Genomic DNA, 22764 nt, shown 5'->3' on the forward strand with positions numbered 1-22764 from the left:
TGTCCTGATGTCGTACTAAAGCTCTCATTAAATGGCTCGGTATAATATCGTAGTATCAATTAAATTAAAGGACTGATTCGTACTACTGAAACGCGTAGATTTTATCATGATGCTTTGAAACACTCGAGAACAAATAAAAGACGTAAAATATCAATTCTGGGAGGAATTGTTAAAATTATTCAAAGAATTTGAAAAATGTAAAATAAGTTAGCGCGTTACTGGCTGAATTAAACGCTTGTTGATTTTATGAAGGAAATATAAAATTTCTGACTCTTACGTTTTGAAATTGGTCTCACGAAATCCAAAAATTCCATTTCCTCCAACTATCCAACGCGTTCGTTTCGTTCATTGTGACGTCAACTCAACCTTTCCTCTCTCTGTATATTGGAAAAGTGTTATGGAATGACATATATAGGAACTTTCGATCTTTCCGGTATGAAACGCGTTTTTAGTTCCGTTGACGTGAGCGATTCTCTCCTATTTATCACGTTCTAGTTAATCGAATATAGTTAAGGGACTGCAAGATAAATGATGTAGCGGATTCACAGCGGTGAATACGGAATTCATGTCGGGCGACGTGAAACATGCCGGGAATATTTGATGATATACGTCGATCCGTGACAGCACGCGGGGAAGATCCTTCGCGCGAATTATCCGGTACGCTGTCGTAGTCGAAGTAAAAATAAAAACTCGAGAGCGGCGCGACGATAAAACCACGTGGAAAGATAAGTGAGATCGGGTACCTCTCGATCAAGCGCGCGGCGACGAGCCGTGTCGGTCGAAACAATCGTCCGTCGAGAATATCGAACGAGCGTCGATCGGATTGCCGATTCCGGCCGATTGAAAAATCCTCACTCGACACTTCAGCCCGCGTCGCTGCGTCTACGAGAGACGCGGAAACGAGGTGAGAAAAATTATGCCTATAAAATAATGCAAAGCAATGGTCTTTCGCGCGCGCGCTCTCTCATCCTCTCTCTCTCTCTCTCTCTCTCTCTCTCTCTCTCTCATCTTCTCTCTCTCTCTCTCTCTCTCTCTCTCTCTCTCTCTCTCTCTCTCTCTCTCTCATCTTCTCTCTCTCTCTCTCTCTCTCTCTCTCTCTCTCTCTCTCTCTCTCTCTCTCTCTCTCTCTCTCTCTCTCTCTCTCTCTCTCTCATCTTTTCTCTCTCTCTCTCTCTCTCTCTCTCTCATCTTCTCTCTCTCTCTCTCTCTCTCTCTCTCTCTCTCTCTCATCTTTTCTCTCTCTCTCTCTCTCTCTCTCTCTCTCTCTCTCTCTCTCTCTCTCTCTCTTACTCGCCGCCAAGAGAATCTTCTGGAAACTGGCAGACAACGATCGACAATTTCCAGCCAGCCATCTCCGCCGGGAGATGACGCGTTCGCTTACTCTAAGCTCATATATCTCTTCTGAGGAAGATATTCTCACGGATCGCGCATGATTTGTATGTATATAAATTCGCGAGAGAAGAGAACCGGCGGCGCCACGTGAACGGGGGCAATTTTCTCGGGAGAGACCGCAGCTCCCGAATGATCGATCGCCGGTGACACGGCTCTTTCGACTCCTTCCCCCTCGGCCGTCCCTCCGCTCCCTACATACTGGTCGGTTTACCGTTAGCCTCTGGAACAGCTGGAAGAGGAACGGCCGGAAGGTACTTTATCTCTCACGCGCGCCAACTTTGCGACCTACTGCACCTATTATCGCGCCTATGGTGCGGGCTCGGCCGGGGCACCCTTCGGATTCCTCCGACGAGTATGAGACTCTGCACAGCCAGCGGGCGGCCGGAAGGTCGAGAGCTATGCCAATATCCGGGGCGAAGAGCGACCGATCGCCGACCGTCCCTCCGCGACGTCCCGAGTGGAGAAAGAATTACTCGCGAGAGATATCGCAGGGTGCGAACGCTGCACTCCGGTCTCGCGCGGCCTCCGCTCTCGGCGACGCTTTATACCGGCACAATGGCCTCTACAATTTGCCGTGCTGAATACGTATAACGTCGTTCCGTATGCGCGATATCACGATGTGCGGAGGTCGCAGTAGTGGAGCTCCGCTCGATTCGTCCGACCTGAATCGCGCTCTCGCGTTTCCTCGCGCGCGCGCGGCCATACACTCCGCTCGCATAATCGCGCGCAGCGGTCGCTCACACGTAGTGGCGCGCGAAGAAGATCCCCCCCCCCCGTCATCCCCGTCGTCGTCGACGGGAGCGATATTTTTACGTAAATCCGAGAGAATTTGAGCTAATGGGCGAGTAGCGAGACGGAAATAATACGTACACGGACAGTACCCCGATGTCGCGGTTAATGCATTCTCCTGATAATTCGAGCGTTACTCCGCTTTTACGGCGCGGTGCTCGCGATCGTTTCACCCACTGCTCAAGGTTTATCGGCGTTCTAAAGGACGATATACGCGCTTTTTTATCGCGGCTTCGATATCCGCTGCACGCTTGAGCTTGGGCGCTCCGAGCTTTTAGCTTAATGAGAGAGAGAGAAAGAGAGAAAGCGGCAGAGAGAAGGGGGGGGGAGAACAGCGGATCGTTAAAATTTGCTCGAGGCCTCGCTCTAAGTCCGCTGCCGAATTACGCGACGTTCGTACGTGACGTCGGCGGTGTTTCGACGTCGGCTTGATCGTAATTAAAAACGTGCGACCTACTGTAACTCGCGGACGGCCAGGACGGCAGCCGGATGACGCAATTCTCAGGAAAAAATTACTCACTTATTAAGTTTGCGAATGGTCTGCTTCAGCGCCGGGAAATCCGGTCTGTCCGCGGAATCTTGCGCCCAGCATCGTCTCATTAGAGTAGCCACCTGCAAAAGAAAGAAAGCAACGACCGCTGTCTTGAAAACTGACGCTTCTTCGTGCAAGTTCGATCGAAAGACGAACTGATGCCGTAAATGCCCGGCAAACGTCGCGACCGAGGTTTAAACCTCCCACTCAAGCGAAAGCTCAAACTCGGGTTAACATTTGATCGACGTTCGTGGAAACGAAGCCGACGAACGTTTCACGATAACGCGACTGTAAAAAACCCCCGAATCCGTTGCGAATCCGTTGCGCTGCTACGCACGCGATATTCACCTCTTCCTCTACCACGGTAGCCTCGTCAATCACAGGCCTGAGGGGCGAGCCGCCTCCTCTTCTGACGCCCTCCACTATTTCTGAAACAAGAGTGGGATGCGTTGCGTGAGATCAAAGTTCAAAGAGCGAGGTAGGAAAATCTTTTGATGAGGGACGTGGAAAATATCCCGGCCGCATCGGGCCGGCAAAGCTATCGATCGTGGTGTACCGCGGAACGGGTGCAAATAGGAACGTGCGGCAACGTATCACGTGTCGGGAGACAATCGGCCCGACGCCGGGAAGCACATCCCCGCGAAATTGAAGCGCTCGCTCGTGCAATCGCACGCGGTCCTTCATCGGCGCAGTGGAGTAGCCCGCGTCTGGCCGGACACAGTTCAGCCGAGACAGCGCAAGCGCTCCGTCCTTCGCCCGCTTCCACCGCTGTCGTCGGCCTAAATGTGTGTGTGTGTGTGTGTGTACGCCAATGAGCAAGGTCTGCAATAGGCGCAGTAATCTTTAGCTATTTACTCTAAATCCTATAATTTCGAGCGAAAGACATTCCCCACGCTGCCTTAACAGCTGGGATCTAACGAGCTCGTTGGAAACTTAACTCGTTGGATTGCGACTTCGGGCAATAGCGGGAGAAGCTTTCAGCTAAAATTAAGTCACAGTTTTGGGTTTGAAGTAAAAGGCTAAAGATTTACTACCTACCTAATGTGGATTGGAACTGAGAAGAGCACAGGAGGGAACCTTGATACTAAATCGCGAAGTCAGAAACGAACGAGCTGTGGGGAGCCGTACTGTGGGGAAGTACTTGCCTTGCAATATTCGTTTTACAGGAGAAATTTGCGCAAGATGCTAGAAATATGATGCTAAATATACGTAATGAAAACGGAGAAATCTATTTTCTCTCGTACTTAACATGATGACTTTCGTAAAATACATAAAAATAACTGATCACATCCTGATGAAGATCATCTATAATCTGTAGGTTCCAAAGGCTTGCATTATTTGCTAATAAGGCAGAAATATCGTCAGAATTCCGACACTTTTTGAAAAGCCGTTTATGGGCAATTTTATATAACAACATAAAGAACAATTGCAATCACTTACGATCATATAAACTTCCGCGCATACATATTGGCCGCGTTCAGCAGGAAAAGCTGCTTACTAAGCGCTTAGTGATTATCGTTTCTGATTGGTTCATTCCCCTGGATTTGTTAAAAATCTAAAAGAATGCTTCAATCTTTGATAATAATCATAAGCGCTTAGTAAGCAGCTTTTTCTGCTGAACGTGGCCATTGATCGTGATTCGTGAATTCGTGAATTCGTGATTCGTGAATTCGTGATTGATTGTTCGTGATTGTGAAATGACGTCATACGCCCGTCGACTTGAACCAAGTATGACGTATAAAGCCGCAAAGTACGTCACCGCCACTCCTATATTTTTAGCAAATGCTCCTTCCTGTGCTCTTTATTCATTAGTGTATGCGGAGAATAGCCGTAGTTGCGAACTATAACGTTCTCCATTCGGCCTTCTCGAGTACAATGTCGCACGTATCGGCGACTTATCGCATCGTGCGCATGTGTGTGTTCGACCCATAGAGAGTTTCACGGTACGCCTTACGCTAACAACCTTCGTTCGAAAGTACCTTCAAGCCGAGTAGCTCCCTTAAAGAGGCACACGCGATTGATTCTCTGTTTGCATTTATTGAATTTTTATAATTCTCTATTTACATTTATTGAATCTTTTTTCTCCGCTCACGTTCATTTAATTTTTCTTCTCTCTCTCTCTCTCTCTCTCTCTCTCTCTCTCTCTCTCTCTCTCTCTCTCTCTCTCTCTCTCTCTCTCTCTCTCTCTCTCTCTCTCTCTCTCTGGTCTCTCTTTGTACGATTTTGTGCAACTTGATCCTCGGCAGTGTTAGAGATGAGTTTATTTTTTATTGCATGCGGCAACAGACGAATGTTCGCATGAAGGTAACTAATGTATACAACAAGAGTTGATCGTGTAAAATCACCGATCAGAACATATCATGGAAAGTAACGATGATCCGATAATAAGATTTGCATTTTCATGGCCGCGTGCACGCGCCAGCGCATGCCGGTTTCATGACGATCGGAAATTACACAAGAACGGAATGAACGCGTCCGCGATATTTACTCCCGGATCCCGCGCTTCGGCGCGGTATATAGATACAGATAATATATCCGTTCCATAGAATTCCGAAGTTAATTACAAATCGTTCTCTGGCTTAAACGTCACACCGACGTAAAAAAAAGAATTGAGGCAAGCAGTCACAGGAACATATATATATATATACGTGGAGTGTAACGTAAATGTACCGATATAATTATGGAAATACAGCGAGCTTTCTACCGCTTGCTCCCACATCGGGGCGGAAGTAGAATCGAAAATCTTCGATTCGATAAATTTTACTCCTTAGAAGAGTACAATTTTTCTTTATATGAAACTATCCGTATCTTACGTTATCTTTACGTTATCTGTTGTCCCGCGCGTGTCGTATTTGACAATTTCATCTAATATATTTATTCACGCCTATATGCAAAGGACTGAGAATACGACGGATAATAGAATAGGAAGTTCAAATTACATTTCAGATTTTACATTGGCTCATGTTCGATAATGCAAAGGAAGATAGAAAGGAAGGAAGGAAAGAAGCAAAGAAAGAAGGGAGGAAGGAAAGAAGGAAGAAAGGAAGGAAGGAAGGAAGAAAGAAAGGGAGGGAGGAAAGAAAGAAAAAAATATCTTTGAGATAGAGTTGTTGCCTCATACATAAAATCTGCGAATGTATTCCAGTTGAATCCTTGCATATCGCGTGCTATTATATATATACGTGACGTTACTTGTGTGCCCAAATGGAAAGATTCTATTGGTTAAGCGAACGATATCGCGTCTCTGTTAAGATTCTAATTAAACTAACGAATAATCAACATAACGACGTCTCCGAGAGCGTCTCGTCGGCTGAATGTTACATATAGTCTCGGGAATAATGATATAGGTGTACGCACAAATGCCGAGCGATCACAATGGTCTTTGACGCGAAGCGTTGAACTGCGACGTCTACTTGTGATACTTTTCATGATCTTTTCCTTCATTATTTTATTTTACCTATTTTACTGCTTCATTTTCTTTTATTACTCTATTATTTCATTATTTCAGTTTTATTTCATTATTTTATTTATTTCATTATTTTTTATTATTTTTTTATGTTTTATTTTATTTGTACTTTTGTTCTGTTTTTTTATTATTTCATTCTTTACATTATCTTGCACGTGCGATCGTCATGCCAGAATACTCTTGAGCAACGGCAATATCCTCAAATCTTGAAGCCATAACCATAACCATTTTTATTTCAATTTATTGAAAAGAGAAATATAGAGTTTCTGCATCTTAGATATGTCGACGTCTGTCGATAACCAAGTAAAAAAACTTGCTTTCCGCTTCAGATCTGACGGAGTTTATGACCATATGGTCGGTGAGGCTTCCGGGAGATGCAGCTTGGGTGCATGCGGATGCTGTACCGGAGGTTCCGGTTCGGGTCAAGCATGTTCGGTTCGAAGATAGGTTTACGGACTTCCCGTACTCATATATTAAACCAGTTGCGAAACTGGAAATCAAAAACTGGGGCACCCAAGTAAATCTATCCGCTATCCGAGGAAAAATCGTTGTCTTACAATAGTCGCAAATGGTTAATCAATTCGTGTCTACGCGTATTTTTGTAAATTATAGTCATTTTTAGCAATAACTATATATATATATATATATTCTTGTTGTTATAACAAAGCAGAGGTAATAAAGCACTGCAAAGATGAATTTTTTTACTAATGGCTATTTCATTGTGCGATTACTTTCGCAAAAAGCAAATGCTTCTCTGTCGCTGTAAGATTTTGCATATATGCTATTTGTTGAAATATATTACTCGAAACAAGGAAACAGGAAATGGTCTTCTTCAATAATCGTCTTTTTTACAAGACGTCTAAAATATCTACTTCTTTTTAATCGTATCCATTCATAATATTTTTCTCAAACCATATAATCTCTCTCTAATCTATGATCTTGATTCAAGATCGTTCGACGAGACGTTCGACAAAACTTTTTATTCGATATAACTCTTTCATTATTCCCGAAGGCGCAACACACACAGCAAAATAGCGTGTCAAAATTGCGCGCCGAAATTGTCCGTCAGAATTGCGCTCCCATCCGCGAGATCTGTGATTGCTTTGGTCGTGAAAAATTGTGCAATCGTCGTGATCACCAATTTCCTGAATATTTCACGCGCGACGAGTTATAACGTTATATCGATCGAAAATGGAATTACAATTCAAAGTTAGAATCAAGAGTCAGAACGCTCGCAAGAGAGTCCTTGTTTCAACAAAGTTTAAACGTCCGCCAAACGATAAACACTTTTTCTTTTTCAACCGTGTTGAAAGCGCCATGATATTTTATTCTGCATTTCTTTTGTTTTCCTACGCGATTCGCAACTCGCCATTTCCGAAACGCTGAAACACGTCACATATATTTCGTTAAATCGTTCAACGCCAAATCGTTAAACCGTTTAACAGCTAAATTAATAAATTGTTAACTCATTAAACCGTTAAACGTTAAATCAACGTTACGAGCAATGATGGCGGTCGTGATAGAGCGAAATGCAACGAGTGAAGAGCGACCGACATGAGACGACGACTGAATACTGAGAAGACTGGAATACGAATACGAAGCAACGCGGTCGAGATGCGCGAGTTTTATCGGCCGGCTTGGACCCGACTGGACATCGTCGGGTATCAATCAATAGAAATGATTTGGACGCTCAAGCCGTCACATTACGTAGTCACATTATGTAGCACTTGAATACAAATCGCATCGATCGCCACTGAGAACAGTCACGACCCGAGACTTGTGTGACAATGTGAAATTAAAATTAAAAAATTTTTTTAAATTCGCATTCCATCGCGCGCGACAGGAAGCGTTTATATAAAGGCTAGTCTGGGCAATTGAAGTAAAGGCAAAATTGTATGAAACGGAAAATCAAAAATATCTGTGCGAGATACCAGGTATCTCGCAACGAACTCTAGCAAGATAAAAATAACACACGCAGATACAAACAGTCGTACGTAATCATCAGTCGTAATCGCAATAGACATCTCGAGCTGATATCGAAAATTGGTCGTCATATCGGTGAGAGTGACTAACGAGCCGGCACGTTCGCGCGAGACCGATAGCGGTGTTCGTTAAAAATAACGAAGGTGAAAATTAAAAGAACAAAATCGCTGGGGAAAACATGAAGCTTTTTCGGCGACCGTATTAGACGTCACTGCCGCTATCACTAAGCGCGTCACTAACAGGCCGCTGATTTATACAACACACTCACGGCGGTGAAAGCGATGTGTGCACACATCATAATTTACAATACACACCGCGCGGCGGAACACGAGTCGAGGCCGTCGCGAGACGCCTGCGTTACGCTGCGAGAGCGCGTGTAATCTCGCCCAAGGCTAATATCGAGTGGCTTCTCCGGACGAGTTCGTCCTCGAGGATGCGCGATCTCGAGACGCGATCAACAGCGCGCGTATCAGAATCTGAAACTCTGAGAGCGCGAACACAAGCGTGCCTGCTAAGCAATCTCACACTCACGCACGCGCACACACATACACACACATACACACACATACTGTGCCTGTAGATGTCCTCGAGGTAGACATTGCAAAATTCGCAGTTGAGGGTGCAGTGAGGCCTGCGGATCTCGAGCAAGGGACTGACAGCCCTCCTAGGGCTGGCCCCGCCGTCGGGACTCGTTCCCGGCATTGGCGGCAACGTTAGACTGCTCGTGCTGGAGGCGTTACTTCTCTCTGCCATTCCGTCTTCGTCTCCGTGGCTGGACGTCGATCCCACAAGAGCCAAACTACCTCGTCGGACAGCCCTTGAAAATTTACCGTCCCCGATATCGCATCTTTCCTCCGTGTTGACCCCACACCCTCGTGTTGACTTCTTCTTTACGTAGCGCGATCTTGTCGTCGGGTGCGCGCGTGAGCGGATATGCTTCCGTCGAGTCGGTGCGCTTATACGCGCACGCGTGTGTGTGTATGTACTTTACCCTGTACCCTCGTGATTTGATCTTGGAATCCGATGTCATCACGAGCATCATATTTTACGGTTCGATGTATAAGCCGGTGAAAATTCGCGGAGCGAAACGGATACCCTTGACCAGTGATCGATCACTCGATCTTACTCGAGTCGGCGGAAATTGTCACCGCCTGACGATAAACGCTTCCCGATCATTGCAGCGTGCGATGCAGGAGAGGAACGCAAACGTACAGTCGGATGAAACAAAGAGGGAGAGTTTACTGTGCCTCCTGGAAAGTGTCGCATTAACGTCGAACGGAAATCAAAATCGCGCTGTAGTTTTCCATGGAATGCCACTTTCGTCCCTAATCCGATGGTAGTTGCGCTATAGACAAGCTATCGCCTGAGATTAATAAAGCTATCGCCTGAGAGCTCTCCGAGATGCATTCAATGATGAAACGAGCGGCGCGATGAACGTCTTACAATTTAACTCGCGTGTAACGACATCACAGACGATTTATTCGACGAGACTCGGGCGGAAAGTTACGTCTCCGTAACCTTGAGCCGTCGTATCCGACTTTGATTTCCTTCCCCTGGTACGATGGGACTTTGAACGTGTTCGTGTCTGCTCGTTTTACGACCAATGACCCTGTTTTCGTCTGGATTCACACGACGGGGTCGTAGCTTTCAAAATTTCGCCGCAGTCACGCCATCGATTTCCGCGTGGAACTTTCTATCGTATAAAAGCGCGCGTGTTGCGATGATAATCTCCGGCCGATCATCCTCCGAGATGTTTCCAAAACTTTAGTGAATATATTAGCGATCCTCTCGCTTCGATAGACAAAAGTGAGAGCGAAAGTCGGAGATAATCGAAAGTCGCCGAGGGAAGCAGCTTTAAGCGTTGCCAGCGTTAAGAGCGAGCGAAACCGCGAGAATTAACGCGAACCGCCTCGTCGTCGTCGCCCACGTGAGTGCAAACGAGGAAGAGAATCGCTCTTTTCATGAATAACGACACATGAAGCACCCGGAAGTCATGGGCGAATGCTTCTTCGAACGATACTTTTGATAAGTAGTGACTCGTCGTCTTCCCTCTCTCTCTCTCCTCCTCTTATTCCTTAGCGGAATCTCACTGCATTAAGAGACATTCGAGAGTTTGTGTCTTCCATCCCGGTCGGATCCACCACGGGTCTTTGCCTCCACCCCAACGACCCCTTTGAACTTTGCCCTACTGCATACGCCGGACTTAATGCCACCACCACCACTGTCGCCGTCGTCGTCGCCGTCGCCGTCGCCGTCGCCGTCGCCGTCGCCGTCGCCGCCATTCTCTCGCATCACACGACACGTCGTATTTTCTATAAATTGTACAGATCGTTGGGTCACAAGTCGTCCGAGGACTAGGAAAGTTGTTTACTTCGTGTCGTGCGCCTTGTCGACCACCGAAAACGCCCTACGCCGAATTAATGAGCGCGAACCGCGGGCTCGTAACCCCGATTTCGCCGCCGAGTAAATTAGCGCGAACCGCTTTCCACCCGGGACTTCGCCGTGAATATAAAGTCGCCGCACCTCGGAGGAGCGGGTATATTCACACAGTGTGATAAGGTCACACTGGACGTTTCGTTGATACGAATATCACCATTGGGCAATGCTGCAATTAATGCGCCCATCGCATGTCTCTTGATTCGCATTCCTTGTCGGTCTAGTTTGATGTCGGTCCACCACGCGACGAAATGTCGAAATGTTCCTTGAGATTGAAGATGCGCGTACATAGATCCAAACGTAAACAAATTAAAAAGAAAAGAAACAACTTTATAAAATATGAAGGATATCTCACGGATGTTTTTCGTATCAAAAACCGCAGCGTGAGTTGACAAATAATACAGAACGGGTGCAAGTTTGCAAGAATCACCGGTCAAGCTAGTCATTTGCATATAAATCGTAATTTCTCTCTCTCTCTCTCTCTCTCTCTCTCTCTCTCTCTCTCTCTCTCTCTCTTTCTCTCGCAAAAGAAAGATAATATTTTCTCTCTCGCAAAATCCTTGGAAATATGTTTCCCGCTACGGTCGCATAAACAGTGTCCGTCGAGCGCGAAACTTCAGGATGGTAACGATAAATGTTGGGGAGAAGAAGAATGTCAACATGACAAAGAGAACACTGCGTTTGCTGCACAACGGCGCGATCGCGCGAGGCCAGCGAATAGTCGACGGGACAATAAACGTGGGGCGCTCCTCTGTCTCGATAAAAACGACACTCAAGATACAGAGGGCAAAGCGAAAGAGGCAGGCTCGCAGGTCGAAAAAATAGAGGACGAGAAAGAAGAAGCTCCGGTGACTCAAATTCCTGAGCCTGTGACGTGCATGATCGCTGGAAATTCGCGCGGTGAATATGAGAGAACGCGAAACTATTATCCGACCCGGTCGATCGGGGTTATGCAATGCTTCACTCGGATTGCTATACGTGGTTGATTCGTCGGTGAATCTCTTGCTTTGAATAAATCAGATCGCATCACACGTGATAGTGGTGATCGCACGAGTACAAACGCGAAGTTAATTCGATCAGCGACGCGAGTCAACGAATGGTCAGACAAGTAGTAACAGACCGACGTCGACAAGCCCGTGAATCGCGCCAGCGGATCTCTCCCGTCCTAACGATCGCTGCTTTGTTTTTTTCCAACGACGCGGACACGACCGAGCACTTTCTTTCTTCTCCCTCCAATAGGGGACCTCTAACACAGTCGGGGGGATGTGTAACCTCCCAAACGTTCCTCCAACACTTCCTTGGACCTGATTCTCGCGAGCGAGAAAGAGAGAGGGAGAGCCGAACGCAGTCAGAAATTTAGCTTTTTCTCCAGCGGGAGAGACTGTTAACACGGTCAGGGACCTCTTTCCTCCAGCACAATCGTCGAGTTCTACTTCCGCGCACGTTTTCTCGACATACCGCGTGACGCGCGGTAATTACTTCCGCGCGCTCGTAAAACGCCGCGCGCATATTATGCGAAGGTGCGTCGACCCGCGCGACGAACTTTGTTTTCGCACTCGAAATCGATACCGCCGCCGAGGACGATTAACGCCGATAAATCGCGCCAGTGAACGATCTGCGAGCAATCCGGAAGGCCGCGGCGACGTTCGCGTGACCGTACGTTTGAACAGCAAAGGAGCAAGAAGGCAGGACGTAGGAGAGAAAAAAAATGACACACACACGCGCGCATACGCATACACATACACACACGCGCGCACCACGCGCTCGCTCGCTCGCTCGCTTGCTCGCTCGCTCGCGCTCGCGCGCGCGCGCGCGCGCACGCACGCACGCACGCACGCACGCACGCGATGTCGTATGCACGCACATTGCCGTCGCCGGGCTCGCTGCGGTCGAAAGATTTCTCTTCCGGTTTCTAAACAACGATACCTACGACTCGGTAGCCGTTATTATGTCGTAATCGCGGGCATAAGCGACGCCCGCCGAATTCACGTGTCGCCGCCGAGACGGTGTGTTTATGCGGTGTGATTACGCGAACTACGGTGAGAAGGAAGAAGATAAAGAGAAGCGGCGATATCGAGGAGAATCGGCGGAGCGCGCGCGAAAGCCATGTGCGTTCCAGGACGCGTGAAAGCTTCGACTGAGCTTTCGGCCGCCGCTCCGGCACGCTCCTACGGAACACATTCCGTCCTGCGATCGATCCGGTCTCGGGGAACTTGCGAGCTTGCGACAGTTCTGTTATCGGTCGCGACGGCGGTGAGACTTGAATTGCGCTTAGCGACCGAAACTTCGATATCCACCGAGTGATGATACTCGAGTTCGGTGGACCAAACTCGGTAGATTGCCAGCACGTTTTTCTTTCTTTAAGCGAGGAAGCCTTCCGTCGATCAAACGGCACTTGTGAGCTCGTCGCTTCGGGACGAGAATTTCCTCGGAAAGCTTTTGAAAGCGGTGGTTATCCGTTCGACGGCCGGTAAAACGGTGGACAGGAACTTGATTTATCATCAGGCAGAAAAGCTCCCTCGAGCGATCGATAGTGCACACACATACACACACACACACACATACAAATGTTTATATACGTAGTGTAAATTGCGGAAACGAGCGGAATGTTTAAATATTTTATAAGCATATGTTATAGACTTTCGTCAATTTCAATTGCCTTCCTCTTTCTGTTTGGTACGCGCTTCCATGTGGCGGACCAGAGAGACTCTTATCCTCAAGTAGCGCGACTCAACGACAGGTCGGCCGAACTTTTTATACCTCGGTCAAGCGAGGAAGATTAAAAGTTTTCTCGACCTGACAATAAGTCGCGTCGTTGAAAAATGAACAATAAGAGAAAAAATTCGACTCGTCGGTCGTACGACGTTCGTCTCCGTTCCCAGATAATGGGAGCGGAATTACGCGTAAACTTTAAAGTTCGTGTTTCTGCTAGTTAAGCTAACTGCAATCCAAGTTACCGAGAAGCGAGTGCGAAGCAAACTTGCAGAATGTTATTGTCGCCGACTACTGTACTATCGTACTGCCGAATGAGAGAAACAAGACTAAAAACCAATTGCACGTTATCCACGATCGCGGACTTTAACTTTAAAGACTTACCTTGTGGAGAGAGTTCGTTATCCTCTCCCAAGTAGAATGGCCCTTGGCGCATCACGATCTCGTGAACGATTATGGCGAAGCTGTACACGTCGCCCTTCTGAGTGCCCTCGGGCGGTCGTCGTTCCATTCTCAATAGCTCCGGAGCTGTCCACAGCTGTTCTGCGAACACCGAAATTTCCGTTTGAAAAGGAGACAAAAAAATCACGCGACTTGATTCTTCGGCCGTCATGTTTTACATACTGTTGTTGACGTTTCACAAATGTAACTGGCGGAAATTAAATTTCTACAAATCATCGATCGAACAAACATTTTCCATATATGCATTCGCATGCGGTAAAATTGCTGTTGAGGCAAAACGTTCGCAAAAGAGCGAGCTTTCCGTGGGTTTACTCGGAACGTTATCCCTCCCTTTTCGTTCGCGCGCTCGGAAAATATTTTCCACCGCGGCCATGATCCTTGGAAAAATAACGTCGTTGGTGCTATAATCGATTCGTGAACACGTACTTCTCCAGTAGGCGTAGCTGTTCTTGTCGATATCCGTATCCATCGGTCTGCGGAGCTCGTGCAAACCAAAGTCGGCGATTTTCAGGACGAATCGCGAGTTGACCACGCAGTTCGATGATTTGAGATTGCCGTGGCTCTTCACCTCTGACGCATGAAGATAAGCCATACCGCGGACGATATCATGTATCAGGGATCTTTTGAACACGTGGTCCAGCTTGATTTGGTCATTCTCTAGTATATCCTGCTCAATAACAAAGGATCAAAGTGTTACGTAAGGTGCGGAATCGCGATCGAGCACTCAAGTGTGCATTGCAACGTATTTTAAGCGTGTAAATTATACAAGGTGGGTCTGAATTCTACCAGCAAACTTACAAGATAAATTCTATTCAATTTTGGTGACTTCTGGATATTAATCGAAGAATCATTCATTGTCATATTGATATATTGTTAGCGTTATTGTGAATAAAATTGAAAAACGTTTTATTATTACATATTATTATTCCTTAACTCATAGATGCCTATATTTTTGAGGAATTTGAAGATATAGCAGAAATTTTGAATAATTTTTATAACAATACATGTCTAATTACTTATTTGTGTGTATTTATTTGTGTGTATTTATTTTTATTGTGTGTATTTATTTGTGTGTAAAATATGATTTAATAAATAAAACATGATTCTTTTAAACTGAGATTGCAACAGCTATATTTCAGAAACTAAACGTTTCATGGCATATATTTATTAAGACTTTGATTTTCTTTTTTTTTACGTAAAAGTATCCTGTGAATTTGTCGGCGGAGTTCAGGGATACAACCTGTATATATATATATATATATATGTTTATTTATACAATATTGCTTGTCGCGAAAGAGTTTTGGAAGATTTACCTGAAGAGATCCTTTGGGACAGTATTCGGTCAGCAAGCAACAGTGTGGCGGCTCGAGGCAAGCACCGTAGAATCGTACTAGATGATCGTGCTGGAGGTCCTTCATCTGCGAAAGTCATCACCATCACCGCTCATATGGTTTATGAGTTATTGCATGCAACAGCGGCCGTTAGGAGCAAACTATGCGCGGTCAAATACTATTTGTCTTCGTAGTCATGAGAGATATCGTCTCGCGTGACGTGTGTTCCTTCCTTGAGACAAGTCAATTCGCCTCGGCAAGTTAAACGCGAGTATGTTTACTTTGAACGAGTTGTACGACGACTCAAAGAGATGGAAATGAAACGCGTCGTTTGCCAAGTCAACCACTCACCCGCTTTAATTCTAACAACAGAGGTCTCGAGATCTCCACCTTGTTCCGCGGTATCTCCTTTATCGCCACTTTCGAGTTCTGAAACGAATCGCTTACAGCTTATCGTCCGCAGTTTTCGAATCGCGTCGGGCAGTGCGTCGCGTGGAAATCACTCGGGGAATGATCTATCTCGTTCGCGATATGTATATTTATATGCGCAGGTACGTCGTATTGTGACTTTGTTTCGTTTAAGTTCCAAAAGTTAGCCCCCTTCCCGCCAAGCGTGATTGATAACGCGACGCACGTGCGTCGAGATTGAAGTCAATCCTACGGCAAGAAGTAATAAAGCAGAAACGAAACGTCATAGTCTGACCTTGTATAATCCCGTCGGCATATACACGTTGTTTTTGTCAACGCCCTCCGGCATGCTCGCGTTATCCTCGGAATATATCGTCTGCAATCGAAACAATTTTTCCTTTGAAGAATCATCTAAGTCGCAAACAGATCAGCCGAATTATTGTACTATTGTACATTTAAGCCCTAAACACAATGCCAGGCAACAGGCAATAAGAATAAAAATAGACCAATCACAATAGATTATTCTTGCAATAGTCGATTATGATTGGTCTATTTTTATTCTTATTGCCTGTTGCCTGGCATTGTGTTTAGGGCTTTATGCGGGGCTTGCGAAAAAACTACTGTTGAAAGCACTTCTTTGAGCAAAAATATTGTCGATTTAATGTCGCTAAAATCGACCAGTTTAAAATTTTGCTTAAGAAAAATCTTGAGAGAAAGATTAAATACTTTAGCAATTAAACCTTCAATTAGAGACACTCGTTATTTAATTGTACTACTGAAACTTTTTGTTCGTGAGAAGCTACTCAATCGTAGTCATTTACCGAGCCGGAAACTATTGATCGACCTTTTAATTAAACAAAGTCTGGTTTCAAATTAGTCAAAGATTTTATCGTTGAATCCAAATTCACGAGACAATACGAGAGTTACAAAGCAGAAGCTACTCCAATAAGACTTACACGAATCTTTCAGTCAATGATCGCCGTTGAAATAAAAACGTGAAAAGTCGAGCATAAAATTTCAACAAACAGCAATATGTACTTCCCATTGTATTTATTCTCCAATGCTATCTAAAAAACGATACATCGGCAGGATAATTCATAATAAATAGATATTCATAATAAAATCATTATTAATTAAATATAAAAAGTCACTCGACTTTACTCGTACTGTATAAAAATAAATTATGATTCGAAAGATGTATTACTTGAAGTAAAACAATCCTCTGGCTCTCTTTCACTGTTAAGTCTAAAATAATTTGAGTCTTAAAAAAATTGGCTATAAACTGCCTTGTACCATCTAACGATGCCGCATAAAACATCATTAAACGCATGGTTCGAATCTTGACTAAGATGGATCCGAGTTTTTGAGGTTAATTGTAATTCTTTTCCTCCGGAACTCGGTGAAGAGTAAAAAGTTTCAAATGCTTCAGAGTTAAAATATTTTTAATGTTTTAAAAGTTTACTTTATACTTGACCCATTACAATTAGACCCTTTATTTGCGGCTTTGTTAGTTCCAAAGTCGCCGCTATGAGACACCACAATCTTTAATAAGTCGAGGTCGTAGCACGACTCAACGATAGAGTCAGACGTAGTTTTTATTTTCAAGTGTGGTACGACTCTTCCTCTCTCTCTTTTATTAAATATTATTAATAATTTATTACACACAGCCAGACAGATAGATCAGAAACTGACTGATTATTTTCAATATTTTTTATGATATAATTGTTTATATTTTGAAATGTCTCCGGGAAGAATGTTGAAATAAAAATTTGATCGTTGTTTTTGTTTCCTTATCAGTCGTAAGCTCTCGTAACAAATGTTTTAAATTCAAATTCTGCTCGAGTATTATTACGATTCAACATTCCGAAAGACCGAGTCATCACTACCGCGAAACAGCGCGAAAGGTCTTACGCAACGATAGCGGAAAAATGACATTTCTTATCTATTTACCAATTGGCTGTAGCGAAACTTATTCGCAATCAGCGAATACATGGAGCCCCTGGTTTTCACGTTCGACAATACCATTACGTCGTCCCAATGCACTTTCCACGTCATAGAAGCAATTTGCGTCTCCAGTCTGAAACGCCTGCAAAAGAAAACGTTACATGCGTTACTGTCCTTCGGAACTGTTGCAAGATTCGCGGCGAAGATAGAAGCGTCGTAGAATTTGCGCAATATTTTACGGCTGCGTGATAAAGCGTGCGCTTAAATGTACGTGCCGCGAATTAATTCCAGACGTCGACATTATTTCTCCCCTCGACAAAGAATATTCTGCTCTCTCTTTCCTCCCTCTCTCTCTCTCTTTTTTCTCATCTTTTTCTCTTGTTAATTAATGGGATCTTTTTATCAGTGACAATTATCATGTTGCAAACGCACGCGCGGCGTATGTAGCGGAAATATTTTCGCGACGCTATTCCTTGGAAGATGCAATTAATCAGGTCGATACACTTGTACGCTACATGGCAGCCCCGATGCGGCATATCCCAGCGGTATCTACAAACGCGTGAATCTGTACGAGAGGAACACGAAGCACACAAGTTCGCAGGTCACTTTGCTGTGTGTGTGTGTGTGTGTGTGTGTGTATACGTGCGTAGAGCGACACGGGAGGTAATTACGTGCCGGTGCATCTCATAACTACATGCCTATCTGTCCCGCGCGAGATACTATTCCGTGTATAAAGGTCCTTCGTGCGGCTGGATTCGGAAATTCTCCAATTAAATTCGCAACTGATACACGTACACACACATATATACACGCAGAGTTATCGAAAATTACTTGCAACCGTGAAGTCATGCTCGCGCGAATTGCGAATAGCAAGGCCAGACGAGAAAAGCACAATCGCCTCTCACAGCGGATCGTATAGCAGTTAGCTCGAATCGTTCGGTCGTCGATGCAATGTGTACTTTACGCATATTTTTCGTGGAATGAAAACGAAAAAAGCGAATGCATCGTTCCCGCGTGCTCACACAACGGCGTCCGATAACATCGGAATTCGAATTCGCTCGCTCTCCCGCCGATATATCCGGCATATTACGCCGGTCGTTCGATCACTGATAATTATCTAATAGCGATACCAAAGCGGAAAGTCAATATCGTCAGCTTCCTGTTTTTCTTTTGTCGCTCAAATTCCCTCTCGATTGCTCGATTCTCAAGTCACAATCAAGCGCGCGGAGAAACAAAATCGATTGAATTAAGGGGACTGAAGGGTCAGATTACTGACAAATCATGCTTGTTTTTGTGACATAATGATTTTATGACGAACTGAATAAATGTGCAAGAACGAAAATTTTTGATATATTTATATAACATATGAAGAATAGAAAAATTTTGTTTTTAAACAAATACTCATATAAATATACGTCCACTTAAATTTTAAACGCGTTTTTCTCGAAATTTTATTGTTTAATCTTTTGCAGTGATTTCTCCGAAACTGAGCTTCGTAACGATTTGAAATTTTAAAGCAATCATACTTGTTCATGCGGTTCTCAGATGAACCATAAACACCGTCAAAATATTTCATTTCGAGTTTTAATTTTTTTATTGTAAAAGGACTGAAAAATTTGAATTTCTTCTTAATAATAGCTACCATTTTGTTAATTTTGTTCGATTCTTTTTCTAGTGGTTCACCGGATAATGATAAGCCTCTTGAAGATTTCTAGCTAAAATTCGCTCTGATCGGACCACCGAAAGCCGAGATATTACTGCAAAAAAACGATAACTTGAACAAAAAAAGGAGAGTATTTCAGCTATATATATCGTATATTTATACGAGTATTTGTTAATAAACAAAATATTTCTACTTTTCATATGTTGTATAAATATACCTAAAATTTTCATTATTGCACATTTGTTCAGTTCGTCACAAAATATTATCAGAAACAAGTACGATTTTTCAGCAATCTGACCCTCCAGTCCCCTTAATGTAATGTTTGGGCTTTCACGGTTTGAAGAAATGCTTGATTTCGGGCTTGGTAATGCGTTCGCTTCCTCAGAAAGAGGAATAAGTTTGACAATGAATTAATCAGACAACAAGCGAATTGTACGATTTTTCGCTGAAGGAACCTGATTCTCAGAAACGAATTTGCTTTATGACAAGCAAAAATTGCCTTCAATCGAGACGCTTTTGATTCGTCCATTGCCGTGTTAATTCGAGCAATCTACTTCCTCCGTGTGAGTTATCAAAACGAGTTTGTCCGCTCCACGAGTGTCGCCGCCGGGAAAGTGTATTGTATTTACGCGCGATAATTTCAGCCGGGTATTCCACGTGTGCCGCAGGCGCGGTGTTTGACTTTCGGAACTGAAGTGCGCTCTTCCCTCTATGATGTATAATTTTCTTTGTAACGACCACGGCCGTAACTCTACCACGCGTGGTCACTCGAGGTCGCGAGTCGCGCGTACCTGAAGAAGCGTTTCCTGCGCGAAACGCAACCGAGGTCACCGAGACCAGCCGTGCAACATGCGATCGATCTGGTTCCTCGCGACTCGTCGCGCATCGTTATTAGGCCGAAAAACATACACATGTCGCGAGAGACGTAAAAGCAATATTGTCGCGATACTCGCGCGGCGCGGCGCACTTGTAATCCCGCGTAAATTGTATCGACCTCGACGGGAAGCGCAAATAACTTCATTCGCGAGTCATTATCAGTCTTGTGACCGTAGATATCCCGGTTGAAAAGACGCCGATATGAGAGACTTCGAAGATATCACCGCGAGCGATCGAAACGAACCAAGGGATCCCTGTGTCGAGCCGGCTGGATTTTAATGCGCCCTAAAAGCGAGCTGCAAAACATTGTGCATTCGCGTTCTATCGCAGCTTCGATTAAGATCCCGCGGCAAGATACAGCGCGTGTGAGCCGAGTTATAATACGACGAGCTATGCAATGTAAACTGCAGGAAAAGACCGGGTCGTGGGACGGTGATAACAATTACTGTGGCGCGATCCCAATTTACACGGGAGCTGCATTAGCCGCTTATTTCTTTCCGCGTAATCGCGGATGTTTAAGATCGCGTTATAATTGATTTACGTCCGTTCACGCGCACGAAACAGGAGAAAATGATTCGCTGTGAAACGGCTGAAGAACCTTCGTGGCCAACGAGCTGAGAAGAATAAGGAGATACGGGGAGAGAGAGAGAGAGAGAGAGAGAGAGAGAGAGAGCTAGGGAGAAACACAAAGAGACACTCGGAGCGATCGCATAACACAGAGTCGGCGGACGGATATAAATCGATTAATCCACAGCATCCGAGAATTTCACCGCAGAAGTGTCCCGCCTCGGCCCCCTCGGTCTACTCTCGTCGCTTCAGCTTCCTTCAGCCTCTCCTTCCTCCACTGTCTTTCAGTCTTATGTGCTCGAGAAAGCCGGGGAGTTGCACGTTCTCGACATGTATATATGCACTTAGCGAGTGCTCCTTAGAAGGTTATCGAGATTATCTCGTCGCTGCGAAACGAAGCGCAAGGCAGAAAGGCAGAAAGAAACACGCAGAAAAACGACACCTTTGAAGCTTCTAATCGTCAATTTTGCGCGTCATTAATGCGCGCCTCGGTCTGCTGGTTCCTCTCTACGGCGAGCCGTGCCGAAAACGCAAATTACTTTCAATTTAGCTCGGTTTCATTCGGCATCAACGGTTGATTTCATTCGCGCGAACATCGTGCCGTCCCTCGCGGAATATCTCGGCGGATTAATGCATTCGCGCGACGTAGACTGACACGCTTAATAAGAAGTTTCGCGCCGAACGGTGGGAAATAATGCCCAGTGGGAAACAGTTTCGCTGATTCTCCCCGATTAAAGCAAGAATGGCCATTAGACCATCATATAATTTAAAGCAAGGGCGCGCGCGGCCAAAATGAAAATCGTTACTCGCCGCGGTCTTCCTTCGAGCGCACGTAGCGCCGACTCGGCACAGCGTCCTTTATTCCCTCCCTCTGGTGCGAGGGTGCGCTCGCGCCCCAAGTGTGTGGGGGCCTTGAAAGCCTTGAATGTCAGCGCGTGCTTCTCAATATTCGAATATTCATCCCGCGACAATCAATTGCTTGCCTATGCTTGCCTGCGCGATCACACACCGGCGAGCGAACACGCCGTCCCGCGTCAAGAGACACAGAGTGCAAAGCATTCTGCTCGAAAGCAAATTGTACTTACCGATAAACAAATATCGAGCCGACGATGAAAACGACCACGATGGAGCTCATCAGTACAATGGAGAGAATGGCGTACCCCGGGAGAGCTGTCAAACATTAGTAATTTAAACGAAAGGTAGCGCATCGTACTCTTTCTCCCTCTAGCCTCGTCTCTAGCCGACGCGTCGCGGTCGCTTTCGTATTCTGATGAAACTCGCGATTGTGACAAGCACGCGCGATTATGCGAGGGAAGCTCGCGCGAAGGTAATCCGCCGCGAAACCTCCGTCGTGTAGATCAATAGGCTGCAACTTTTAACGGCGATATCGTTCTCGTCGGCTCGTCCTTGCGCTGCTTTCCCATTATATGCTACACCTGAGCGACGACAATGTAACGATAACGACATTGTCGCTGGAAGTTACAGAATAGATCTGCCGGTGATTGTCAAACGGCTGATATTAACAAACGACGCAGTGATAAACGCTCGCACAAAACACGGGCATCTCTTTGTAGTCATTGTATGTCGCGCGATCGATCGAACGCTTCTGTATGCTGCGCGCTGAGAGGAGATATTGTCAACTCACAATTATCGGGACATAACGAGCCGTCGAATCCACAAGTAGGTGTATCCGGAGGCGGTTCTAAACGACCACCGGCCCAGTGAATTTGCTTCCCAGCTATGTACTCCAGTGTTTTATTCGCGCCGTAATAATTGGCCACGATCTGCGGGCAATTGTTTCACATGTTATGAGAAATGGAAAAGCGCTAGAGCGAGACGTGTATGTATGTTGGAGTGCGAAACGACGCGTGTGAAAAGAGATGTAATAACGCCTGTTGAATTTTGCATTTGGTCTCAGCTCGACATATCAAACGCTTCGATATCACGCGATGCTCAGGGGGTTAAATTGTGTCTTGCCTGCCAATGCGGCATCATCGGCTGATACTCCCGATGAACTGACAAGTGAGATGAACGTCTCACCTCGAATTTGGAAGTTTCCGAATCCATGTCCAAGAGAGAATAATCCGCGATCCTGTCGCCGTTCTCGTCGATGTTCACGTCGCCGGTTATTCCTGAAATCAATCGTAATCGCGCGATTACGCGCGAGTGGTCATCAGAGATTTTTGCGACGACACAGCTCGAT

At 45.4% G+C, this 22764-nt stretch overlaps 1 protein-coding gene across 3 annotated transcripts in view; it reads right to left on the reverse strand.

Annotated features, from left to right (window-relative positions):
- Window positions 1-22764, reverse strand: part of LOC105192252 (atrial natriuretic peptide receptor 1) — a 93615-nt gene that overhangs the window by 26141 nt on the left and 44710 nt on the right. For all 3 annotated transcript variants that reach the window (XM_025303626.1, XM_019845603.2, XM_025303629.1), the window contains 11 exons: window positions 22602-22693; window positions 22207-22345; window positions 21647-21731; window positions 17462-17597; window positions 15807-15887; window positions 15455-15532; window positions 15086-15190; window positions 14199-14439; window positions 13695-13853; window positions 3062-3141; window positions 2702-2793 (listed from right to left, as the gene is read on the reverse strand). In XM_025303626.1, coding sequence (XP_025159411.1) covers window positions 2702-2793; window positions 3062-3141; window positions 13695-13853; window positions 14199-14439; window positions 15086-15190; window positions 15455-15532; window positions 15807-15887; window positions 17462-17597; window positions 21647-21731; window positions 22207-22345; window positions 22602-22693 — 1288 coding nt within the window. The remainder of the gene's footprint in view (window positions 1-2701; window positions 2794-3061; window positions 3142-13694; window positions 13854-14198; window positions 14440-15085; window positions 15191-15454; window positions 15533-15806; window positions 15888-17461; window positions 17598-21646; window positions 21732-22206; window positions 22346-22601; window positions 22694-22764) is intronic.

The sequence above is a fragment of the Harpegnathos saltator genome, unplaced genomic scaffold (assembly GCF_003227715.2).
Source record: "Harpegnathos saltator strain DR-91 unplaced genomic scaffold, Hsal_v8.6 scaffold117, whole genome shotgun sequence".
In the NCBI taxonomy this organism is placed as follows: Eukaryota; Metazoa; Arthropoda; class Insecta; order Hymenoptera; family Formicidae; genus Harpegnathos; species Harpegnathos saltator.